This window comes from Myotis myotis, unplaced genomic scaffold (genome assembly GCF_014108235.1).
Source record: "Myotis myotis isolate mMyoMyo1 unplaced genomic scaffold, mMyoMyo1.p scaffold_m19_p_18, whole genome shotgun sequence".
Taxonomy (NCBI): Eukaryota; Metazoa; Chordata; class Mammalia; order Chiroptera; family Vespertilionidae; genus Myotis; species Myotis myotis.
The window spans coordinates 13,192,195-13,216,586 of record NW_023416322.1 but is presented as its reverse complement, the minus strand read 5'-3'; the positions used below and the strand labels follow the sequence as shown (position 1 = coordinate 13,216,586).

At 47.0% G+C, this 24,392-nt stretch overlaps 1 protein-coding gene across 4 annotated transcripts in view; it reads right to left on the bottom strand.

Annotated features, from left to right (window-relative positions):
• The window catches only part of HHAT (hedgehog acyltransferase), a 162,608-nt gene that overhangs the window by 41,018 nt on the left and 97,198 nt on the right, over positions 1-24,392 (bottom strand). For all 4 annotated transcript variants that reach the window (XM_036343691.1, XM_036343693.1, XM_036343692.1 and 1 more), the window contains one exon: positions 12,971-13,172. In XM_036343691.1, the coding sequence (XP_036199584.1) occupies positions 12,971-13,172 (202 nt within the window). The remainder of the gene's footprint in view (positions 1-12,970; positions 13,173-24,392) is intronic.

Below are 24,392 nucleotides of genomic sequence, written 5' to 3'. Positions count from 1 at the left end.
CTTGTGAAAGGGAAGGGCAGCCAGAGGGAGGCCCTCGGGGTGGGAGGACTCAGACTCCAAAGTCATCCAGGGCCCCCATCCCATCTGGACCAAACTGCCAGGCACTGCTTCTCTCGGATTCCTTTCTCAGGGCACTCAGGTCATTTCCATTTAGAAGTGCATGTTTCACCAGTTACCCCTCGCCCTCATGTTCCGACCAGGATGGTAAATTCCTGAAGGACGGGGCGGCCTCTTCTCTACTCGGCATCACCCAAGGCCCATGCGTACTCTGAGTGCTCAGTAATTATCCAACACCTGTCTCTCCCTTTCCCCAAATAAGTGACACACCCCCTGGCTTCCTACATGTTTCATCGCATCCTATATCCACGCCAAGGGAACCAGAAGGTGCTCAGAAAGCAATGCTCCATTCCTCCTTATAAGGAGCTTCAAAAAAGATCTGGTCCAGGAAGTTAACCTCTGCGCGATTAGCTGGTCATACTTTCTCTTCTCTGTGGGGATCTGACCTCTGTTTGCTACTGAGACCCAAGCAATGCGTGCTCCTGAGAGAGAATCAAATGCCTACAGTGATGGAGGCAGAGCCAGTTTCACGTGGATGGGCAGGTCACCTGCTCTGTAGCTCAGTGTCCGGCTTAGATAAAACAGCAGAGGCTGTGGACAGGAAGCTACTGTCAGGGCAGAAGATGGAGAGACACCACGGTTCCTACAGGCAAAGGTGACAGACAAGGGCGCATTTTATATCCCTATTTGTTTAATCTGTACAGAGAGCACATTCTTTCGGAAAACTGGGCTAGACTCAGAGAAAGGAGGAGTGAAAATTGGTGGAAGATATATCAGTAACTTAAGATATGCAGGTGATACCATCTTACTAACAGAAAGTAGTACCTACTAGTAAAACAGGAATGATCAGCTAGAACAATGCGACAGACTAGATTAGAACCTCAAAGTGAACTCATGTATATTTGGATATTTACTATACATGAAAGGTGATCCTTCAGTTCACTAGGGAAAGTATGGACCATTGAACAAAAACAATTTTAAAATATAAAGATGACTCTTAGTTGCAGGCCATAGAAAAACAGGCAACAGACCAGCTCTGGTTCATGGTTCACCAACCCCTGCTCTCTTCTATCTGTGTTCGGTACCTGCCCTAAAGGAACACTTACACATACGAACAAGGAGGCAGGAGCAGGCATCTTCACTGAGGATGCATTTGTAGAAGTAAAACACTAAAAGCAACCTAAATTCTCAACAGTAGAAGAACAGCTAAACAAATTATAATATAGCCATACCATGTCCAATTATGCAGATCTACATACACTAATATAGAAACTTCTTCAAAGCATACCATGAGGAGTCTAAAAAAGTACAAATGTTACAGTATTTATACATTTCTTAAAGCACACCCATGCACACACAGAGTAGTGAAGGCGTGGGAAGCTATACTACAATCTGATAAACAATGGTTACCTCTTGTGGGAGGAAACTGGGCAAGGTGTAGCTTGTTTGGGGGGATGGGTGCCTTACCTGAGGACATGCTTAGAGAGAGGGAGAGGAGAGAGAGAGAGAGAGAGAGAGAGAGAGAGAGAGAGAGAGAAAGGGGGGAGGGAGAGAGAGAGAGAGAGAGAGAGAGAGAGAGAGACAGAGGGAGAGAAATACATCGATCAGTTACCTTCGACTGGGGTTGAACCTAAAATCCAGCCATGTGCCCCAACCAAGAACTGAAATCAGCGACTTTTTGGGGCACAGGACAATGCTCAACCAACTGTACCACTCTGACCAGGCTCTGTTTTGTTTTGTGGGGTGTTTTTTTTTTTTCAGGAGCATATGGTCATGAATTATTTCATCAATTAAAAAGGAATAAAGTAATAAAAAAAAAAAAAAGGAAATCTAGGAAACTTTCCACTAAATGACCTTCGACACTGGCCACCTCCCTGGAGTATAAAGAGTCAAGGCCAATGGGTGAGGAGATGGAAGCCAGATGACTATCAGGACCAAGTTATGGCTGCTCCTGGCACTGGGGTCTCCCTCTCCAGGCAGCACTGAGGTCCCTTGGGACTATTAAATAAGCCGAGAAAGTGACAGCTGTGGCCTCAGCTATATGCTGTTCAAAAATTTAAAAAAGCAGCTTAGGGCAAGGCCTGCTTTTTGAACAAACTTGATATTTAAAAATCCAAAAGGTAAGGCATTGCGAAATGATCCACCAACTGAGGCACAGAGAGCTCTTCTAGTAAGGTCCAGTTAAATAGAGTAGATGAGTCATCTCTGTTCCCTTCAATAACCCCGTTAAAATGAAAGCAAAGATGTGAAATGGCAGAAATCCACAGACAAGAAACAGGAGAGAAGCAAAGAGCAGGTGAGAAGAGCCAACCCATTTTTATAAACTAGAAAGCAGATGAAGGAATTAGCAGAGCTGAGCTACCTGAATACTAGATGCCAAAGCAGAGAGTCATTCACATACCAGATCCCCAGAAGGCCCAGCCCTTAGAAGAACCACATGCCACTGGTGGCAACAGCACACCATGTCAGAGAAGACCAGGGAGGCTGGTTAAACATCCGGGTAATGAGCACATAGACCCTGGGCTTCCCCCTTTCTCCACCCCCAAGATGAAGGGTTTTTTCATCACTACATCAGAGAGACTCTAAACTGAGGGGCAACAGGTACAGTAACAGCGCTCAGTAATTACCCAACACCTGCCTCTCTCTTTGCCCATCCAGCAGGTCCGAAGAGAAATGAACCAGATGGGAAAGGAGGAGAGAGGGGGGAGGGCTTCAAGAGCGATTCTCCAGGAAAAGAAAGGAGCTGACAGATTCCAGATATGTCTGACCACCTGGAGAATACTATTCTGAGGATTTTTCAATTTTGTTGGAAAGAAGCGGTGACAGTAAACTACTAATCAGACAAAGGAGGCCAGGCAGTCCTTAATCTGAGGGAGGTAAAACAGTCGACTAAGAAAGGAAAAGCAATTATAGCATATTAACAGGCTTGGCAGTGAGCCGCACTTAACACAGTGATAATAATGTAGACACTGAAATTAACAAAAAAAAACACACAGAGATTTTATTATATTAGGCGGAGAAGAAACGAGTAGGTCTAAGATGCTAAAACCTCATGTAGAAAGCAGTTACCATTTACAATAATAAATAAATTATAGACTCTATTTAGAAAGACAGAAGTAAATATCAGAAACGAGGGAACGGGAAGTCGTTGCTGCTAGAAGAACACAGGAGTGAAGGATGGAGAGTGCTCTCCTGCTTATTCACCAAAATGAAGCCTTGTGCTAAGATGTGACTTTCGCACCAGGAACATACATTTCCTAAGCTTTCTGCGTGTCAGTGTTTTTTCACTGTCAAACAGGGATAATGACAAAGCTACTACTGAAAGCACGTGAGATCGTGGGGTAACTGCGTTGGTGAACATGCCCACTGAACGTGGACTGCTTTTCGGAAGAGTCATTCCACGGGCCTTGCTCCTGAGAAAGACAACTGTAACCTTCAATTCTAGCATCAGTCAAGCATCAGGGTCAGCCGAGCAAAGCCCCCTGAGGGTGAGTCCACCCGTCCTCTTTTCTCTCAAGAACCTTTAACTAGACGATACATAGACACTGTAGGAAAAGGCTGGACAAATACATGGGCAGAAACCAAGAAAACACGTATGACAAGTAATCCCACCAGTAAGAGTTAACCGCCATTAACGTTTTAGTGCACAACCTTTCACACACTTTCCTGGGCTTGTATGCGTTTTTAAATAAAAATAAAACTTCATTATATCTGTTATTCTTTACTCTTCGTTTTCATCTTTCCTCGAAATGAAATTATTTCAGCAGCATCACTCTGAACAGCATGGAGTCGGCTTGATAGGTGCCCTGCACCCTTCATAGCAGCTGCCTTCCTGCCACCCTCGGGACAGACAGCGGCTGTGGCAGCACTTGGTATTGGGAGGGCAACATGGTAGTTGGTGGGCGACAGGGTTGACGCCAGAGGAAGAAGCAAGAGCCACCTTAAACTGTGTGTCTCAATAAATGCCGGCAATCACAAGTGCATTGAAACCAACCCAGTGCGTCTCAAACCAGGCCGGCAGCTGCTCAATATGCCTTTTTAAGCTGCGTTTATTTCTAGGTCTTGGGAGGAATGTGAGATATTTTGGAAGTCCTGCACATTTTTGACTTCTCAGAGCTTTAAAAAAATGAACACACACACACACACACGCATATACACATACATATATTCACACGCTACATCTTATATACATAATACACACAAATGTAACTAAATACGTATGTAAAAATGTTTTACACTAAGCATGTGTGCATTATCTTGGGAAGAAGGGGCTATCTCATCCTTTCATTGATAATAACACTGGAAACCCAAGCTCTGCTACTTCTGATGGGCAACTTAGATGTTCTGGGCAGAAAAAGAGACCCAGATTTGGAAACACACATCCAAATCTTCAACCTGTACATGATGAGATTTTCCTCAAGTTCACCAGTGGAAAGCTGCTTGGCACTAGACTGTGGTTAGAGCAACCACCACGTATCTGGGCTGTAGACGCAGAAACCAGGAACGCACAGGTAAAGAATCTAACCCCGCCCGCCACCTAGGAAAGCCAGTCTTAAGCATTTACATTCAAGCCACAGCTCTCATCTTTGGCTTAGCATTTTCCCCCAGGATGAGAGTTTGTGCTGTGCACTTAGCAGGGAGAGTGAACCTGCAGCAAAGACGAGACCCTGACCCCTGCCTTGCTCGGGGCGAACCTGGGAGGGACTGGAAAAGGCAGCAGAAGTCCACGGACTGCCAGACCTGACTGGTCAGTCCATGAATACCTGAAAATGGACTCTCAAAGCCTCTCTGTCAGATAGTAGACTCAGTAACAGAAAGTTAAAAAGAACCTTTGAAAATGCTTTTGCCATATTAAACATATTTAACTAAGTGGTGGAATTCTTTGCAGAATAATTCTACCTCTCAGACCAGAGGGGTTAAGGCTCCAGCTCAGATCCCCACAGCGAAGAAAACGTATGACCAGTGAATCGCGCAGCGTTGTCTGCATCGTTAATGAGTGGGAGACAACAGAGGGGGCCCCAGCGGGCCGTCATCCCCGCAAGGAACACACTGTTCATAAACACACGCACTGCTTTTCTCTGATCCAGGGGCCCAGGGGGTGCTAACAAGCTGCCACACAGGCTAATTGGAGGTGTGGGATTAATACCTTAATTTGATGTCCCCTGTTTGGTTAAACAGCTTGCATTTGTGTATTTCTAAATGTGGCATTCAGATCCCTTTAAATGGGGGACCACTTGGCCTCTCTAATCTCCTTTCCTCCACTGCCCTGTCTGTCATGTCAGCCTCCTGGCCTGAGCCTGGCTTCTCCCTCCTGACCTCAGGCTGTGTGCGCTGCCCTCCTGGCCTACAATGCCCATCTTCTCCTCTCTGCTCGCCTGTCCAAATCCCACTCTCAATTCTTCAGCGTCCTACTCGAGCCCCAGCCCTTGAAGCCATTCCTAAGGTTAGCTCACCTGGACCGCCTGCCTCCCGAACACCAGCTGCCTCCGTGACTCATCTGGTCTCTGCACATCACGGCTCACACGGGCCCTCAACTGAGCTCCCACGTCTCGCCTCTCCAGCTAGATCATCAACTCCTGGGGGACAAGGAAGATGACTCGCGGCCCTGTCTCCCACGATGAGCACTCTGACCTGGTGCCACTACCCTTCTTTAAGCTCATCCTTTCTTGACCCCTTAATAGCATCAATGCCATTGACCATTCCCTCCATGAAATACCCTCTTTCTTGGTTTCCGTGAAATCACCCTCTAGATTTCCCTCCCACTTCCTGGCCCCTCCTCCTTCAATCAACTTCTAAATGGTGGTTCAATCCCAGACCCAAGCCTTATCCTCTCTTCCGCCCCTCCCCTCCCCTCCCCTCCCTTCCCCTCCCCTTCCTTCTCTCTTCTCTCTCTCTTCTCTCTCTCTCTCCTCTCTCCTCTCTCCTCTCTCCTCTCTCCTCTCTCCTCTCTCCTCTCTCCTCTCTCCTCTCTCCTCTCTCTCTCTCCTCTCTCCTCTCTCCTCTCTCCTCTCTCCTCTCTCCTCTCTCCTCTCTCCTCTCTCCTCTCTCCTCTCTCCTCTCTCCTCTCTCCTCTCTCCTCTCTCCTCTCTCCTCTCTTCTCTCTTCTCTCTCTCTCTCTCTCCTCAAACATTCCCATGGCTCCAAATATCATCTACATTCTCCCTAATGCCTGGACCTTTCCTCTGAGCAATGCCTGGGCAGACTAGGCCAGCCATTATTTTTGATGTTTATGGAGACAAGTCCATTTTTTATAGAGATCTTTTAGGTCTTCATAGACAAAGTTGTGTCCCACCGTTTTATTGCCTCTTTAATCCAAAGCAGCCACTGTAAAGATGACCATCCTGACAGGAGGCCAGGCAAGACACTTCACTCATGTAGGGAAAGGGGTAATAACAGACTCTACAGTTAGGCCCTGACAGCTCAGCACGCTACCTACGCTGAAGTGCGGGAGGAGGAAGCAGAGAAGGAATCGAGAGGGAGGCATCACGGTTTTCGCTCAGAGCTCTCCGGTGGTCTGCAAGTTGTCTCCCACGTAGGGCGCTGAAATTTATTTTTCATAAATGAGCAAACAGAGAAGTGAAGGACAGGCTGACTGGCTAAGTGAGCTCAGTCTGGGACAGGTTCCGGTCAGGAGAAATTGGCTCGTCTACACTGAGCGCCTGATCGCCATTTGTGGAAATGAATCTACGTAGCGGAGGAGTAGAGCACGGGCCATGGCCAAGCAGAACAGCTCTTCTCGGCGCAGTTAGCCTTGTATTTTTCCAGCGAGTGAGTTGGGGCTGTGATCACTGACCCCTAGTGAAAGGGTTTTCTAATCAGGCCGAGGAACATGTGCATCTTGCCAGTTGGTGAGTTAGGAGCCCACAGAACTAAGTATCCATTGGTTGGATAGTGCTGGTGATTTTACAATCAATTATCCTTTTAAAGTGACTGATTGCTCGCCCTGACTGGTTTGGCTCAGTGGATAGAGCGTCGGCCTGCGGACTGAAGGGTCCCGGGTTCGATTCCAGTCAAGGGCATGTACTATGGTTGGGGGCACATCCCCGGTAGCGGGTGTGCAGGAGGCAGCTGATCAATGCTTCTCTCTCATCGATGTTTCTAACTCTCTTTCCCTCTCCCTTCCTCTCTGTAAAAAAAAATAAAATATATATTTAAAGTGACTGACTGCTCAAACTCTTGGGATTTCTGCACCTACATTTTCAACGTCAAACTGTTCAATACATCGGATAAACTAAATGAACGTTGCCATAGCGTTCTTTGGGTTCCTTCTGACACACCAAGGCATCGTAACCATTAGACTGACCCTCCGTGATTTTCACTGGAGGCGCGCTTCCTCAATTAAGTCTATAAATAGAAACTTTACTGCTTCGGAGAGACTATAAATCAGCTTAGCAGGGCACTCTTGGGGCAACGAAGAGGGGGGAGGGGAGTGGGAGGAAGGCATTTGTGTCGTTCAATGAAATGGAAATGGGGGTGGGTGGGTGAATGGCTGGAGATGTAGACTCTCCTTTGTGTTGGAACGACTGGCAAGCAGCCTGAAGGTGTCCCCTTCAAAGGAGAGATCAAATGGAGAACTGGCGAGAAGGTGAGTCACTCTACTGATGCTTCAAAGTATTTCCACTTATTAAAATAAAAACATTTCAAGGCTGAACACAGATTCTGGCTCCCTGGGAGAGCGCTTGGATAGAGAGAAAGCATGTTGCCTGATCAGTAACTCCTCTCTTTGTCCACCAGCCTGGTGCTTTATGAAAATGCCTTGTGTCAGCTTCCTAGAGCTCTGCCTCGGTGAGTCACAAGCAATAATCCCCCCTCTCACAAAGCAGCAGGGTAAGGGAAGGCTCATTCCTCCCTACCCCTCTCTTCCCCTTATGTATTCTGTGCACTCAGCATTAAAATAGCATTTTGTCATAACTAGACCAATTAGTATCTACCCTGCTAGAAAGTAAAATAAATACCCTGTATAATGCTTAGCAAGCCTCACCTTATTCTTCATGCTGCTGCGTAAGCTGACTTTCTCTTGACTCCCCTCATGGAAGTCAGAAAGTATCATTCATTCATTCAACAAATACTTACTGCATGCCTACTCTGTGCCCGGCAATGTGATAAGTGTCAAGAACGCAGGTCTCTGATCTCATGAGGGTTACGGTTCAGTAATGGAGCTAAGAATTAAACAGGTTCTTCCATAAAATGATTTCACTGCACCTGTGATAGGTATAGCAGAAGAGACATACGAGGTGTCCACACGAGTTATTAAATGAGACCTGATTGACTTAGGAGGGTCAGTGAAGGGGACCCATGCAAGGCATCGTTCAAGCTGAAACCTGGAGGATGAATATGGGTGGAGGAGAAGAAGAGAGAGCATCCTAGGAGATGGAAGAGCCTGCATGTGGGAGCTGAGGCTGGAGGGGCCAGGCACGTAAATGGCCAGGTGGAAGAACAGAGTGTGAGGAGGAGGGGCAGAGAAGATGAGGAGAGGTAGCAAGGTCAAGATCAGGCAAGGCCTCACATAGGCCATCTTAAATATTGGGTAGTTGGTCCTAAGAAAACGGGATGTCACTAAGGATTTTAAGAAGGACAACAACATGGTTGGGATTTTATTGAGAAGCATCACTCAGCACAGTGAGGATAATGAATTGAAAAAGGCAAAACGGCCCTAAGCGGTTTGGCTGGGTGGATAGGGCGTCTTCATGTGGACTGAAGGGTCCCAGGTTCGATTCCGGTCAAGGGCATGTACCTTGGTTGCGGTCACATCACCAGTAGGAGGTGTGCAGGAGGCAGCTGATCGATGTTTCTCGCTCATTGATGTTTCTAACTCTCTATCCCTCTCCCTTCCTGTCAGTAAAAAATCAATAAAATATATATTTTTTAAAAGTATAAGAAAAAGGCAAAAGTGGAAGCAGGGAGACTAGACGCTACACGGTAGACCTGGCAAGAAATGAGAACGGTTGTATTAGGATGACTCAGTGGAAATGAAAACAAGCAAACAATAATAATAATAATCTTTACTGAGGAGGCAGAATGTAAGTACACACAGGAAGAACTGGGACAGGGGCACAGAAAGGATACCTTGATGGTTTAGGACCTAAGTAACTAGACCGAGGATGTGCCATTTGCAGAAACAGAGAATACTTGAGGGGGAGGAGCTGGGTGGAATACTGAGAGATAAGGGCACATGAGTTCAGTGCTACACAGGCTAAGTCAGAGATAACTGTGAGATATTCGAGTGGAGAGAATCAGTAACCAGTTGGATATATGAGGTACCACACATGAATGAAGATCATTCTAGATTATAGCAAACACTCTACATTCTTTTAATTTTTTCTAGAAAAGGAATATGTCCTAGAACTTGGCTGCTCAAAATGGAAGTTGCTAGCCACATGGGGGCTGCTTAGATTTAAATGAATGAAAATAGATTTAAAAATTAGTTACTCAAGTGCTGACTGTGGCTAGTGACTAATGCGTTCGACAATACAATGGACATTTCCATTATGGCAGAAAGTTTGATCAAACAGCTCTCCTAGGACCTCAGAGGGCTTGCTGTTTACAAGACTCAGCTCTGACCAATCTCTGGGTAAGTGTTCAGCTGTCATTCTATCAACACCAAGAAATAGAAACCTATTGTACTGTGTGCCCCAGACAAAGCTTTGAGGTTGAAGAAGAAGATATGGAAAAGAAAGAATGATAATCCTTGCTATTCAGATATATGTCTGTCTATATTTAAAAGACAGACTCGGGATGAATGCCACGGGAAGGGTGTGTGAGGGGCGTGGGGAGTGAACTCACATTGTAAACACATCACCAGGTCAATTGGGGCGACTCCAGTCAGATGAAAGCAGGTGCCAAAGAGGCATTAAGTCTTTATTTAGTTTTTGACAAAAGAATAGGAAATGGATTCATGAAAAGAGAGGGCAAGAGGGCAACTCAAGTGAGGAAACCGTTTTTTTCAAAAGGGGGGTGGACCTTTGGAAAGCCAGCCGTGTTTTTCTGAAGGAAACAGAGTCTGTGCTGAACTGCATACGATACCGAGTCATGAGGGAGAGCCCTTGGGGGACAAGTAGCAGCATTAATTGTGCGTTGACTTAACACTGTGGCTAACACAGACCCCGAGCTAACCACTGGGGATATAAATAGTGATGGGACCCTGACCTTGTACTCAAGGAGGTTCCAGTCTAAACACCCACCATCAACTACCAGGCGGTCAGGATAAGACAGCCGAAAAAAAAATAGGCTTTATGAGATACATTCTTGCTCAACAAGCATGCAAACTAAACAGCATATTTACAATATGCAAAGGCATGTATCTCACCAAAAGTATATATTCAAAAAGTACCCTGTCCACAGGTGCCTGAACTGTGGACAGAAACTGGTAAACACAAGAGGGTCCTTGTGTGAGCCGTGATGGGACAGAGCGGACATTCGAGGGCTTCTCCTGTGAGCGTTTTCACTGACTTCATTCCATTTTTAACCAAATTAACAAGCCACGGGCTGCACGGCACCGTTTGGGTTACTCTTCAGCATGTCAGGTTTTTAAAATATATTCATAACGTAAGCCATAGCTCAAAGTCCACAGAGCACTGCGGAGCATTAAGTTCAAGGTTAACGTTCGCCCTCTCGTGAAGGAACGTGAGGCTGTGACAGGGCTTCAGCCTGGGCTGGAAGGAATTCTCTGGCTTTCACAGGTGGTGACTGGGTTTCAGGCCTCGGGGAAGACCGCTCAGAGTTCAGGATGAAGATGGAAACCACTATGATGCCACCTTTTATGGCTTTTCCTTTGTGTTGTATAGCCATGCCTTTCACTGAAATGTCATTTTCCATTAGAATTAACTGACATTTCTTTTCCGCTGATTGCTGGGTGATACTACTGAATAAAATACTTATCTTTAAACATGCATGAGCATATTTAAATTCCTTCAGCTGTGTTATGTTGCCATGTACTTTGTACCCGTTTTTATTGGAATAACTATCCACGTGTACAAGGGCTAGCTAAATAGAAAAACACTCGAATGGGTTCTATTTTGGTAGTGTTGGTTTTTTTGAAATGTATTTGCTTTACTTGCCTCTACGGATGGAATTTAGCCACATTACTCACTGCGCACTAAATTTCTTGTGTTTTGTTGCCTACTGTAACACTAATGCCAGCATTTTTCTTCTTAGGTGCTTTTTCTCAGGGTTATCAGAATATTGCTGCATATGCAGGCCCGATGATTTCCTACAAGTTTCTAATACATCCTCTGCCACATTTCCATTCTAAAACGTTCACTCATGGTTTAAAAACACTTAAAATGTGCAAAGCAAAGTGCTTCATTTATTTTCCAAATCATTTTCCTCTGGAGTTGGAATGTGTCTTAAATCTTGGCTTTTTTATGCTGCTAGAACAGTAACTATCAAATGAGCGAAGAGTAAATCACCAGTACTGCTCTGTGCCGGTGAGGGCGTCCTCACACACTGGTGGTAGGGAGGTAACTCGGCACATTTCGGCAGCTAAGGAAGAGATAAACCAGTGGCTCCCAATCTTTTTTTGGCCATGCCCCACCCAGGCATCTCGAAAATCCTGATGCTCCCGCCCCCCCCATGACATATAATTCTTATTATTCAAAAAGTGAACTCCTCTGCACATGGAGGAAGCCTAAAAGGACATTAACTTGGTCTAAACAAGATTCCAAAGAACATGGCATCCATGAGAGAGAAAAATAATTGAACAAAAGGACAGCTGAAGTACTGAGGAAGAAATCACTAAGAAACTGTCTAAAAAAAATAATAATATGGAGTGATATGAAAATATAGCAAATAAAGTTTTAAAACATATAATAGAGAACTGAAATGCATAAATATGTCACAATATGTATTTATATATCGTATATGAGGCCCCTAGAACCATAAGAAATGCAAAATAGTCACTGTTAATAACTCCTTCCCGAATTGCCCCCCTTAAAAATCAAATTGCCCCCCCCCCCCACGTTGGGAACCACGGAGTTAAACAGTATGCATGGCAAACCTTAAAGGTGAGAAAACCATTAATGTAGCAATTTTACATATAACAAATTATCCTGGTTATGATATTCACCTCAATGCAATTGATAAGTGCAAAAAATTAGAACAATATGATTATTAATAATAGAAGACTAAATAAATTATAGCACATTCAATGGTGAAATTGGTGGAGCCATTAAAAAGGGTTGTTAGAAATGGATTTGATGACATAGAAAGGTGGTCCTGATACAACCATATCTCTGGAATAACAGCATTTGTTTTCAATGTGTGTGTTTGTGTGCGTGTGTACACAGCGAATATTTGGAAGAATGGGGATTAACAGTGTTTTCTGTTGAGCCTTTTTTCCTCTTCTATTCTTATCTACGTGTTCTAACTTTCTATACTAATAAAAGAGTAATATGCTAATTAGACCAGGCCGACGGGCCATCTTCTGGACCAAGCCATGTGGTGAGGACCGAGGCAGAGGCAGCTAGGGGCGATCAGGCCAGCAGGGGAGAGCAATTAGGGGCGAGATCAGGCTGGCAGGGGAGGGCAGTTGGGGGCATTAGTCAGACAGGCAGGTGAGTGGTTAGGAGCCAGTGGTTCTGGATTGCTAGAGGGATGTCTGACTGCCGGTTTAGGACCGATCCCAAAGGATTGGAAAGGGTGCAGGCCAGGCTGAGGGACACCCCCCCCCCTGCACGAATTTCATGCACTGGGCCTCTAGTATATAATAAACATGTATTGCTCTTGTGGTTAAAACATTACATTTTTTAAATAGCTACCATTAGACTCTTTATACTAAATTGCCCTGCCTCTAGGTACAGAGGCTTTGAACCCATCTAGCAAGCATGGCTCATGAGGCCCAGAATCTGATGACCACCCTCCCTCCCAACCCTGGTCCCGGCTCAGCTGTCCCTGCCACAGCCAGGCTCCTGCTCACCAGGCTGTCCTGGATGCACGGGGTCTCCACCAGCCTCCGGACTCCATTCTCCACGGTGACTCCCAGCCAGTTGAGCGCTGCCCAGCACCAGAGATAGTCGTGCCCACCATGCCAGTAGCTCACAAATGCAAAAGTCATCGCCGTGGAAAACAGTGTCCCCAGCAGGCCGTGTTGGGACCCGCCCACTGGAATGTACACATACCTAGAGAAAGAAGAGGCTGTTAGGAGCCATGCAAAGGGCTGTCCCTGCAATACACCCGGTCCCCTGGCCTGACTCTTCTATCACACGATGACACTCACCGTGAGCAGACCCGCCCCTATTCCAGGAGGCCACAGAGCACTCCTCAAATTCTCCCATCATGCAAGGAGCTGGCAAAAACATAGGCCTCGGCCCTGCGGGGCTCTGGGTTAAATGCACACACGGTCAAAGAGCTCTCGTTACCATAGCAAACGGCACTTACAAGAGGCCGGGTGAGGGATGTGTCCAACCTGGAAAGCCAACCACAGAATGGCAGTGAGGCTCTGGCTACTTGGGGACACCAACATTCAAGGCAGGCAGGCGTGTCCTTTACAGCTCAGACTATTAAGTTTATGGTAAACCCAGTATTTAAGCACAGTTGCTGAACCGGCAGGAGCCGGTGCAGAGGAGGGGTGCCAAGGCCCGTTCCTCAGCTTTCCAGGCAAGTTGCCCGGAGGCAGGAGTGGATTCGCAAGTGAGGAGAAGAGCTCTGTGCTCAGGGGCAGCCAAATTATCACCCCAAATGCACAGCCTTCCCGGGGCACGTTCTCTACTGCCGAGACAGCCCTCTGGCTGCACAGAAGCGGGTCCGTGTTCTCCGATCAGGATTTCCTTCTGGAGCTGGACAAGATGCACACCATGGGTTGGCAGGGCCTGCGGAGCTAGGTACACACCCTTTACAAACTGTCCTGTCTGTATATTAATTTTTGTGCCAGATTTCATTTTGAAAATCATTTTTGAATAGGACAATTTTATAAGAAAGCCAAAGTATAAAAATAAAAGCCATTCCTCGGTCAATAAAAATATATTTCAAAAGACTGTATGATCGCAATGATTTAAAAATGTCCTCCTTTACTTTCAAATATGCTCCAGTTTAGATAATAAATTACATGATCAGCTTAGATAGCCCCGTTTTATGGGTGAGAAAACTGAGGCTGAGAAGCGAACTTGCCCAAGGCAGACGGCCAGGAAGGAGCAGAGCCAACCTGCATCTATGGCACCAACGGTAATGTTTTCCATCACACCACTGGGTTTATTTTGAAAACCCTCTATTTTACACCCCGGTCTGGAACAAACCAGAATGCACGGGAGAATGTAGCCATTTCAGAAATAAGTGAAGCAACGCAAATACTTCCTCCTGTGCAAAAACAAGACCATCTTGACAATCAAATTAGCAAATATGTACCAAGCATTCGCTACAGGTTAAGGGATCCTCCATCTGCTGTCAAATATTTAGCTGGGCCTCCAGGGCAGTCCCTGGTATCATGGGAAACACAGCGACATAAGACAATGGCCCTGCCAACAGGACAGGTGTAGCTCATGGTGAAATAATAGCAAACACGGAAGCTGAGTGATATGATATAAGGTAGACCAGGAGGGTTTCAGAGATCGGAGAAGGGGGTCTCTGGAGTGGAGGCAAGTGGGGTAAGGAAAGATTAACAGCAAAGGTCCTCACCCTGGCAAGGACTACAGGATGAGTTTTTCTAGGCTAAAGGGAGGAGGGTGGGTGCTGCACCATGGGCTTGGAAGGGCTGGGCAAATGAGCCAGAAAAGCTGGCAGCCCCAAGCACAGTGGTTTTAGTTGGTGTTCTGCTGCCCCCTAGAGGCTATTTGATTATTGGTCGAGTTCTCAGCAGAGGGCCACAATTCTCAGCCTGGACTGGGCGTAACCGCTGCCCATCACCACACTCCATCTGGCTGGACTTATGCGGTCAGTCTTGTCTGTAAGGAGGCTGTATGTAAAAAACAAATAGGGGTGGTCAAATTGATTTTAAAACATATGAGGAATGACTACTGTTTATAGAAACTGCAGGTAACTGTTTTATACAAGTTAATAGTAATATGAATACTCTTCTCACCTAACATAACTGTTTCGTTGTGAGATTTTCATTCTGTCTCACTATCCTACAGGGAGCTCCACCGGACATGTCAGAAAACCCCGCACAGCACAGAAACCTCCCGTCATCCGCACCAGTGGGCCTTCATATTGGACCCAACTCCAAAGGAACGTGTTTTCAAGCTTGTGATGAGGAAGCATCCGCCCAGAACTACATGCTCAGCTATTTTAGGCGTCTCCTGGCACGATGGCTGTGTGACTTTGCCGTCTAGCGGACAGCCGACAAGAATTCCTTTCATTGTGGAAACTCAGACATGGCAGGTCTCCAAGGACGTGCGTCTGCTTGTTTGAAACCAGAGGAGGGTCTGGTCTCCAGGTCGGAAGATCAACCTCCCTTCTTCACGCTTAGCTTCTGGAAGGCAGCAGGTGTGGCAGGAGGAGAGTAAGCAGGTTATTTCCTTTTGACAAACTCCACCAGCCTTGTGTCATCTCCGTGATTCATAACGACAGAAATGTCTCTCTTTGAGAAAAGCAGCCATGCGGCCCCACTTCCTGAGATCCGCTGCGCGGTGAAATTGATTTCCCCGTGGAAGAAAGCGCCACTTTATCAACAAAGCACAAATGAAAGATCTCTCGTGTCAGTGATCGTGTGAGCGCGGGCGTGCCCAGGGCCGCCCCCACCGGCCGGCTTCGCTGGTCACCGCCTGCAGAGACGCTGCTTGGGGAAGCTGGCACCCGCTGCAGCCACTTCTTCATGTCAAGCCATCTCACAGAATCGGCACAACACAGCAACCCCCTCCCCTCCCCCCCCCCCCCAGGAGAGTAACCTGGGTAAAATGCGGATGCTATTAATAATGTCTGCCCTTTACTGGATGTCTGTGAGCCAGGTGCCTCATATATACCATTCCTAATCATTAAAGCCACCTTGCAAGGAACCACTGGCCAGGAGAGGTGAAATCTGGACCTAGGACGTTCTGGCTTCTGCACCGCCAGCCCCGTGTGCTATTAAGCCATTGATCTTGGTGGGACCTTTTCTTGGTGATGTTTTCCTCTTGTTTAACCAACCAACTCTTCAAAGCAGTCTCCACAGAAGCATCCACTGGTGTTTTATTAGCTAAAGAAATGTCCTCTTAGGGAAGGAATCTTGCTTGGGAGAAAAACACTCGTGACTTCAAAGGAGGGTGGGCCAGAAAGCTCTGTTTCAGAGGCCAGAGGTGTACGTTCCGTTTTTTAAACAAACTGGTCTCCTTCTGCCCCACGAGCAGAGCTTACACCGGCTGCCCCGACCGGGCTGGCATCCTGCAGCTGTCTGACTGTGTGGGAAGTGGGCATGAGAAGCTGACGGTTGGGGTTGTTGCTGAGCGGGTGTATGTGAAGGGAGAAGATACCTATTTCCCTCATACCCACTACGACAAACTCGGGAATATGCCTCGCCGTTGGGACAGGGATGGTAAGAATCCATGTGGTAAGTACACTCATCTTAAAACCACATGCTCCCTTTTTCCGGGGCCTCTGCTCCCTTTTCCCCCGGCGTGCCACAGCATCCTCAAACTCCCTGCTGAGGACCAATCCCTGACCTCAAGATAAGAGCACGGGGCACCTAACATACTGGGTTTCGCTGTCTCGGGGACTAAGTCCAGGTGGGGCTGCAGGTGCCCAGCCTCCAAGTACCTACTGCTTGGCAGGGCTGAGGCCAACACCGGCTGGCATCCTTCTCCGGCTCTGCCTGACCTTCCCACCCTCGTTTCCCAGTAGTTCTCCTACGAAATCTAAGGTCCTGAACAAATGGGGTTCTCACGCCTCCATCCTCTCTGATTTTCCAATTCCTATTCAGTCTACAAATTCAGCTGATTCTCTCCACCTCCCCATGAAGTCTCTTTTGAATATTCCAGCTCTCTATTTAACCCAGAGAACCTACTGTTAGTACCACTGATTGAACAGTTATTCGCCAAAAGATGTCTTCTCTGTTAAGGTTGTCATTTTAACCAAGTGTAAAATTCCTCAGGCAGTACTAGAGGGAGATGTGTGTGTGTGTGTGTGTGTGTGTGTGTGTGTGTGTGTGCGTGCACCCATATACACATGGTAGTTACTAATCAGCAGTATTTCTATATCTAACGACATGATTTCCATTTACTTTTCATAGCCTCCCACAGTTTTTAAACTTGTGATAAAGGTCACCACTGCCACAGGCCCATCGTGAGCAATTAGGAACTAAGAGATGATTATAAGGTCCTGCCCCAGTTATTGGGGGAGACTTCGGAGGACACCGATGCCCAAGAACACAGACACTTGAGGGGCCCTGAAACCCCTCTGCACTTGGCGATCCTACTTATCCTCGCAAAGTCACAAGCATGTGGCCCCACCTCTAGAACAATCCCAACCTCAAGAGATTCCCAAACTGAAAAGTCCTCGCCTTTCACAGACTAGAGTCCGCAGTGGCTGGGAAAGGCAAGACTTCGGCTGCATCACACTGGTGGTGACATGGTCTCACCTTGCTTCACCTGGGCTCTGAGATGGGCTCCTGCTCAGAGGTCTTTGTAAAGCTGGCCATGCTGTCCTGGAGCCCGCTCTCACGGGCAGTGGCTCCCGGGCGCGACCCTGGCTCCGGCCCTGGCCTTGGGCTGCATTGAGTTCTCTTTCTTCCAGCCCAGGGATGACACACCAGCCCGATTCTTATTCTCTCGGTAGTGGACAAAGGCCCACTGTCTAGTTCTCACCACGGGAGCTGCAGATCTACTTATGAAAAGTTTTCAAAGATGCACACAGAAAAGAATATAATTTACTTATAATAGCTTCCTGTTTAGTATAGACCATAATGGAATTTTAATAAGTAAAAAAGAAGCAGTTGGTTAACGGGCAACTATAGACTTTACCATCTTCAGAAAGCTAAGAGAAGTCCACTTTCAAAGCAGAGGGCACATGTTGAGGGGGGCTTGCTCTCAGCTCTTTTACTGAAAGATGCTGGCTATAAGTTTTATACGCACTTCTGAAAAACTGCCTATTAAAAAAATACTATGCCCTATTCGGCAACAGAACATTGTGTACTTTATAAAATAGAGATTAAACTCAGGCGATAGTCTACATTTAAAGTTCGACATTCATGTGATTAGATGCCAACAAACAAAAAAAATCAATCTTTTCATTCCACAAAGCCTGTGGCTCAGTGGGTTGAAGTGCTGAGCTGATGAACTCAAGCCTGTAACTTCCATCCTAGAGAAAGGTCCACTCTACCTTCATAGAGCCAACGCTAGCTCTTCAGAAGCTCTCTCTTGTCACTGCAGAAGAAGCTGAGGGCATGAATGACTCAGCCCTGTTGTCCTCATCACTAGACCCGGCCAGAGCAGCAACAGCCACCGAGCTCAGGACAAGAAGGAGGGCAGTGCCTGAGAGACAGAAATAGATACTCTGCCACTTACCGAGCTCTGTAACCTTGAACTTGTCAGTTAAGCCTGGTCCACTTAAGTGTGCACACTGAGTTTATTCTGGGAGCACTAGAACTTTCTTGGCTATGACCTGCTGTGAAGATCAGATGAGACTGTGTGTGTGTAAGAAGCTTGCAGATTTTAACACTCAAATACTTTCTAATAACGAGCCAGCAGTGGTGAGCTTGGATTCAGGAAAAAACACAATGCCATTAACATAACGATTAGTATCCCTGTATCTTTCATAGCATTTGAAAGCACCAAGGCCTCTGGCCTGCTTGTTCAGGGATGTTCTTTACTTAGAACCATCAGCCTTAAGTATGCCACCATCAGAACCAGGCGGCTTAGTGCCAAGAGGTCCAAGGTATGGATTCGACACCCACGTCAGCCTGTTGATTATGCTTAACCCAGAAGGCAGGCAGCTGTTCTCCAAACATCTGCTATTGGCGATGAGGGGCCCGCAAAGGGCTTGCCGGTGGGTCGGGGGAAGCAGCCCCACCACAATGGGCTTCGTCACCTACATTTCACCTTCACTCACCACGGCTCCTCCACTCAGGTTTCCCCTTATCGATGGAGCACGAGTCACCTGGCCAAGTCCTTTCCTTGTGAGGGGCGACTGCTGTGTGGGCAGGGCCAGAGGAAGTGCTTACCCGGGTGTACCGTCCAACCACTACAAAGCAGGGAATGAACGGCTCAGCCCAGGTGTCCTCATCACTAGAACAGCAACAGCCACAAAGCCCAAGACAAGAATGTTTGCGTCTTGGCGATACATGAGTCTTTGCAGAATTACCATCCTCACATTACAGACTGAAAATGCAACCACCACCACCACCACCAAACAGAAATGGAACAGACATCGCTTTAAAGCGCCATTCTTCAAAACTAGCTTCCAGGCACAAAGGGGGATGGGAAGGCCCAGGGGGAGGGGACACCACGAAGGAGTGCCCACGACTGCCCTCCATGGGGTTGCTAACCCACGTCTGCTTGAGAGCACATGGAAGCCTCGCCATCCCCAGGGCTCCCGGGCCCATGTCTATTTTGGGTTATAAATAAACAGCCCGTGAAACGGATTCTTTGGGGGTCTGAGCAAAAGAGACAGCGCAGGAGTTTATTCTCTTTAGTGCTGTGGAACTGAGTCTAATCGCTAATAAAAAGGTCCTCGAAGCCTCTGTTTAATAACCACCAAGATTTCCTGGCTGCCTGCCTGTCTTCCCACCTGGCTCCCGAGAGAATGCAGCTAAAAGCATTTATAAGCTGCCCTCGGCCAGATGGAAAGGGGCAGCGTCTGAAAAGCCAGACATAAAAGGGCAAACCGGGCGTATGTATGATGTCGATGTGAGTGACACCCCCCACCCCCACCCCACCCATCTCATCAGCAGAGGGAGAGGGTTGGGGGAGGGTCCGATCCTTCCTTGCTCCCGACATATTTCTCCACCTTTGCTCCATCAGTAGATCCCAAACTAGGATCAAATTTACAACCGTCCTGGGCACATCCCGCCTCTTATTAGCAGGGGTACTATTCCTCCCGGGTACTGCCCTCTGATCTCTGCCTTTCACCCACATCCAATTCAGTGCCACCCCTGCTGGTGCTCATCTTCTTACTCACTTATTATGGCTGCCAGGAAAGCGTTCACTGTAGAGTGAACTAGTACAACTCAACCGTGACCGTGCTGGTCCGATGCCAGAACTACCCAAAAGAAAAAAGATTTAACCAAGAGCAAAAGTTCAGTGTTAGATGGTTAAAAAATCCAAGCACCCTAGGTGGGAGGTTCAAGACTTGTGATGGTAATTTGAAAAGCCTCAAATGAAGCCATGGACAAGCCCATCAATATTGGATATGGGTGAGGGGAAGCCAACAGGTGTGTGTGTGTGTGTGTGTGTGTGTGTGTGTGACTTTGACCTTTTGCTGGCTAAAGTTTTTTACAAAACCTCGTCCCTTGCCACAAATGTCACTTCTAAGTCCAACGTGTATCTTGGCCACAAGAGAAGTGGTGTGGAATCAGGACCATTACAGGACATGAATGAATGAAAACACACACACACACACACACACACACACACACACACACACCAAGTGTCTTAGAGCCCAGAGGAGGTGGGTGGGTAAGCCCGGGCCACAGCTTTCAACGACACTCCCTTCTCTGGGCCTTGGTTTAACACTGGGAAGAGTTCAGGGGCTGGGGGAAAGCATTTGGGATATCAGAAGACTGTTGTTGAAGGGTTATGCCGATCCCGATGGTGTGCTATTCTGTTGGTTTCCGCTAAAGCAGAAAGGACCTGTCTTCTCAGCTGGATTTGCAGGACATGAAGCTCCTGAGACATCAGCTCGTGCTGCCTATTGCCCCCCACTTCTGCTGCCATGAAGCTAACTCGTGAATTAATATGAAATGCGTGAGAAGATGGTTATCTGAAGGAAGGCCAAGGTGAATCTTGACTCAAGGTTGACAATTCCTTCCCTATCAGCAATTTCCACCCCCAACTGATCGGTTTTGATATTCTGGACTTGCTTAGAGAGTGACAGCCCGCTGGTAATAAACATGCTCATCTGGGGTGCCCATCGATGGGGTTCAATGTCCAGAAAAGGAGAAAATGGCAGCGGGTATCATGTGGGCACCACTATCAAAACACTGCATTCCAAACTATTTTCAGCAGGAAGAAGACAAAGGTCTCGGGCACTGAAGTAATTTTCAAAAAAAATAAAGCGAAATGGTTGCTGGTGGGAAGGATGAGGCTGCTCCCCGTCTGGCGGAAATGAGCGCTCTGACAAATCAGCTTCGATAGAACTGTTTCAACGGCCTCTCATTCATCACAATTAGGAGGCGCAGTCCCTCTCAGACATGATACCTTCGAAGGCTGGGCACTGGAAGGGAAAACTGCTCGTGCGTGGGTTTGCACGTGAATGGCAATAAATCCCCAGCAGCATCCAGCACCACCGTGCCAGCGCGACATTTACGGAAACAAAGCGGGAGCATCATCCCGTGCCCGGGAACGATGCCCGGTAAGCATTTTCCCCCTAATGCGGTGAGAGCCGCCTAGATGACGCTGCTTAACCAGTAGACCCGTGGTAATTGGATGGACTCTTGAGTGTGCATTAGAGATTAATATTTTAAGAGGTGGCATTTTACGGAGACAGTCTAAGAATGACATTCAATGTACATCATGAAAGGCAGCGTCTTCTGTAGATTAAAAATGCCATCACTCATGCAATAAAATTAAAGAAATCCAAAGATGTCAGCCATGGAATGGGGTATTGCTATGGTGATCCATGCTGGAAGCAGTCGCCCCCTAGGGGGCTGGAGGAAGAATGAACCACAAGAATGAAATTGTACTTGCTCCTTAGCCTCCCTCTCAAGGGGGGTCAAGATGAGGAAAGATGTTTTAAGGGCGAAGGGGTCTCGTGCTTGACTTTTGCCTTATTCCTGAGAAAGGCAGAGAGGATGCAGGGTAATCAAGGCCTGCTCACTACAGATGCTCCTGTGGCTGCAGGAGGAGGACATATCTTCTCAGGAAGCAGAGAGGCAGCTGGGGTTCAAATGAAAGAAGTGATTACATGGAGGTCAAAGAGCAAGAGACCCCCTTGGAGCTCCTTGTGCACCCTAGAGCCTCACCAGCCCAGGCTACATGCATGAACACAAATCTAAGGCCCAGTAACCAATCCAGCGGGTCTGGCCTCCCACTCCATTAGCTTTCCAGAAGAGGAAGGCAAGGGCCTGGAGGGATGCAATCTATCTGGGTCCTGTGCCCAAACACAAGGTAGAGGGCAGAAGGAAACTGACTTGGTGTTTACCATCTTCACTTTAGGTGGCACAGATGAGGAAGTTTATTTTGAGAGCTCAATAAACAGACCCTTTTTCAATTCGATGGCCAAGGCTAAGAGATAGGGAGTCTCCTTCCAGAACATTCCCTCTTCTTCTAAATAGAGTCTCTGGAACCTTCCAGGAGAGAGGGGTGGCTGCCCATGCTGCAGAGCATGGAGATGCTACAGTGCAGCTGTGGGCTTGAGGGATGTTGGGATGGATCAGACAAAGGGGACAACCAATCTATTCCTCAGAGGTCAACTGTGGGGCTGAAATTCCCAGCCCATCTGGTTATCATCACGTCTGTGACTATTTCCTGTTGCGTCACGGTTATGACAAGACGGCTGTGGCCTCAGGCTGGACTCGAGGGCACTGCCCAACGTGACCTCTCCTGGGAGTCCGGCTCTTCAACTCTCAGTCACTTCAGTTCTCAGTGTTCCAGGTCCTCGGCAAGGAGTTTGATGGGAGAATGGAAGTCTCTGTACTACACCACTGTAATAGCCACTAGCCACGTGTGGCTGTTGACCATCTGAAATGAGCTATTTTCACAGAGGAGCTTGGTGTGGGGGTAAGACCTCTGGCTCCTCAGAGGGGCCCTCCAAGCCAAGATATCCCTACAGATTATTATCTACCACACATGGGTGTGGGACCAGCCCATTCTCATCTCCCCCTTCTACCAGTCTTGATGTGGCTTCTTCTTTAGATCCTTAGTTGCAGAACTTCCAGTTAGCTTTATTTCAGGAGGTTCGGAATAATGATTGTCATGTAGTTTAGTTGTAATTTTGATGTGGTTGTGGGAGGGTGGGAGTACTGCATTTTCAAGATAGTTAATATTTAATCCAATATTTCTTAGCTCTTAAAATATCTACTGAGTCCCTAGGAGGTGACAGTCACCATGCACGGTGCTTTATGCAGTGTTTCATTTGATTTAGATGGTACTTTAGCAGTTTTTAGTGCCTCAGACTCATTTTAGTGAACCTAAATTATCATTGTAGCAGAAAAGCATGACAGTTCTAGATAACAGAACATCCAAATCACTATGAGATAGCAAAAAATACAATGCATTTCCACTCAAATAAATCTGGTGGAATCTTATTATAACCTCTCAAAGTCCCAAGGACAAGAAAATTAATCCCCCCATTGTTGGTACAAAGGATCCTAGAGATAGAAAGGATGTGAAAGGCCATCTGTGTATGGGTGCCCTGGACTTTGTCCACACCAGCAATCTTCCAGGTACACCTCAACATACTCAGTGACCAAGAATTCTTGAGTTTTGGAAACAGTCTCTTCTACCTTTCTGAGACAATTTAGACTGGAGAGAATGTGCTTTTCTGTAATTTTCACCAGTTGATCCTGGTCCTCCTCTCTGAAGCAAGTCCCCCTCCTTCCCCTCCCACCCACCCCCGCCACCCGCCCCGCAGTCTGTGAAGTATCCGATAAAGGTTCTCATATCTCTGCAAAGGCTTAATTTTGCAGGCAAAATATCTTCCTTTATCCATTCTGTTACACCTGGTTCCAAACCTCCTATCATAGTTTCCCTTTTTCCAGATATTTCCTCATTTGTCTGTGTTCCTCTGGGATTGTGGTGAACATTTATGAAATGACATGAATAAGAAAGAATGGACTAGAAATGCCCCATTCTTTTCTAACCATCTATTCAGGTCAACAAATATTTTTTAAGCACCCATAATGTGCCAGGTACGGCGCTAAACCCTGGAGACATTCAAGAAGATGGCACATAAAATTGCCCTCATAGAGCTTACATCCAACCTATTACACTGATGAAGCCGGTGTTGCTGGGCAGCCTAATCTCATACCAGAATTTTCATCTACTCCTTTCCTGAGAAAGTCAACACCAATATATAAGAGTGCCCTCATCTTCTTCCCTAGCCACATCCATCTTCATCTCCATTGGCACCTATGCACTCAGCCATCTGTGTTCCCATAGTGGAAAAGGTGTCTTCTCCATGGTGAGGCTAACTCTTCTCTTCGGTTCTATTCCCGAGGCCTCCTGAGGGGTCACTCTCCATCAGTTATCCCCCTCTCACCTTGTCCTTGTCCCCTTAGCCAGCTTGTGCAAACTGGTTCTCTCCTTGGCATAACGACATATTCCAGTCCCTCCCATTTT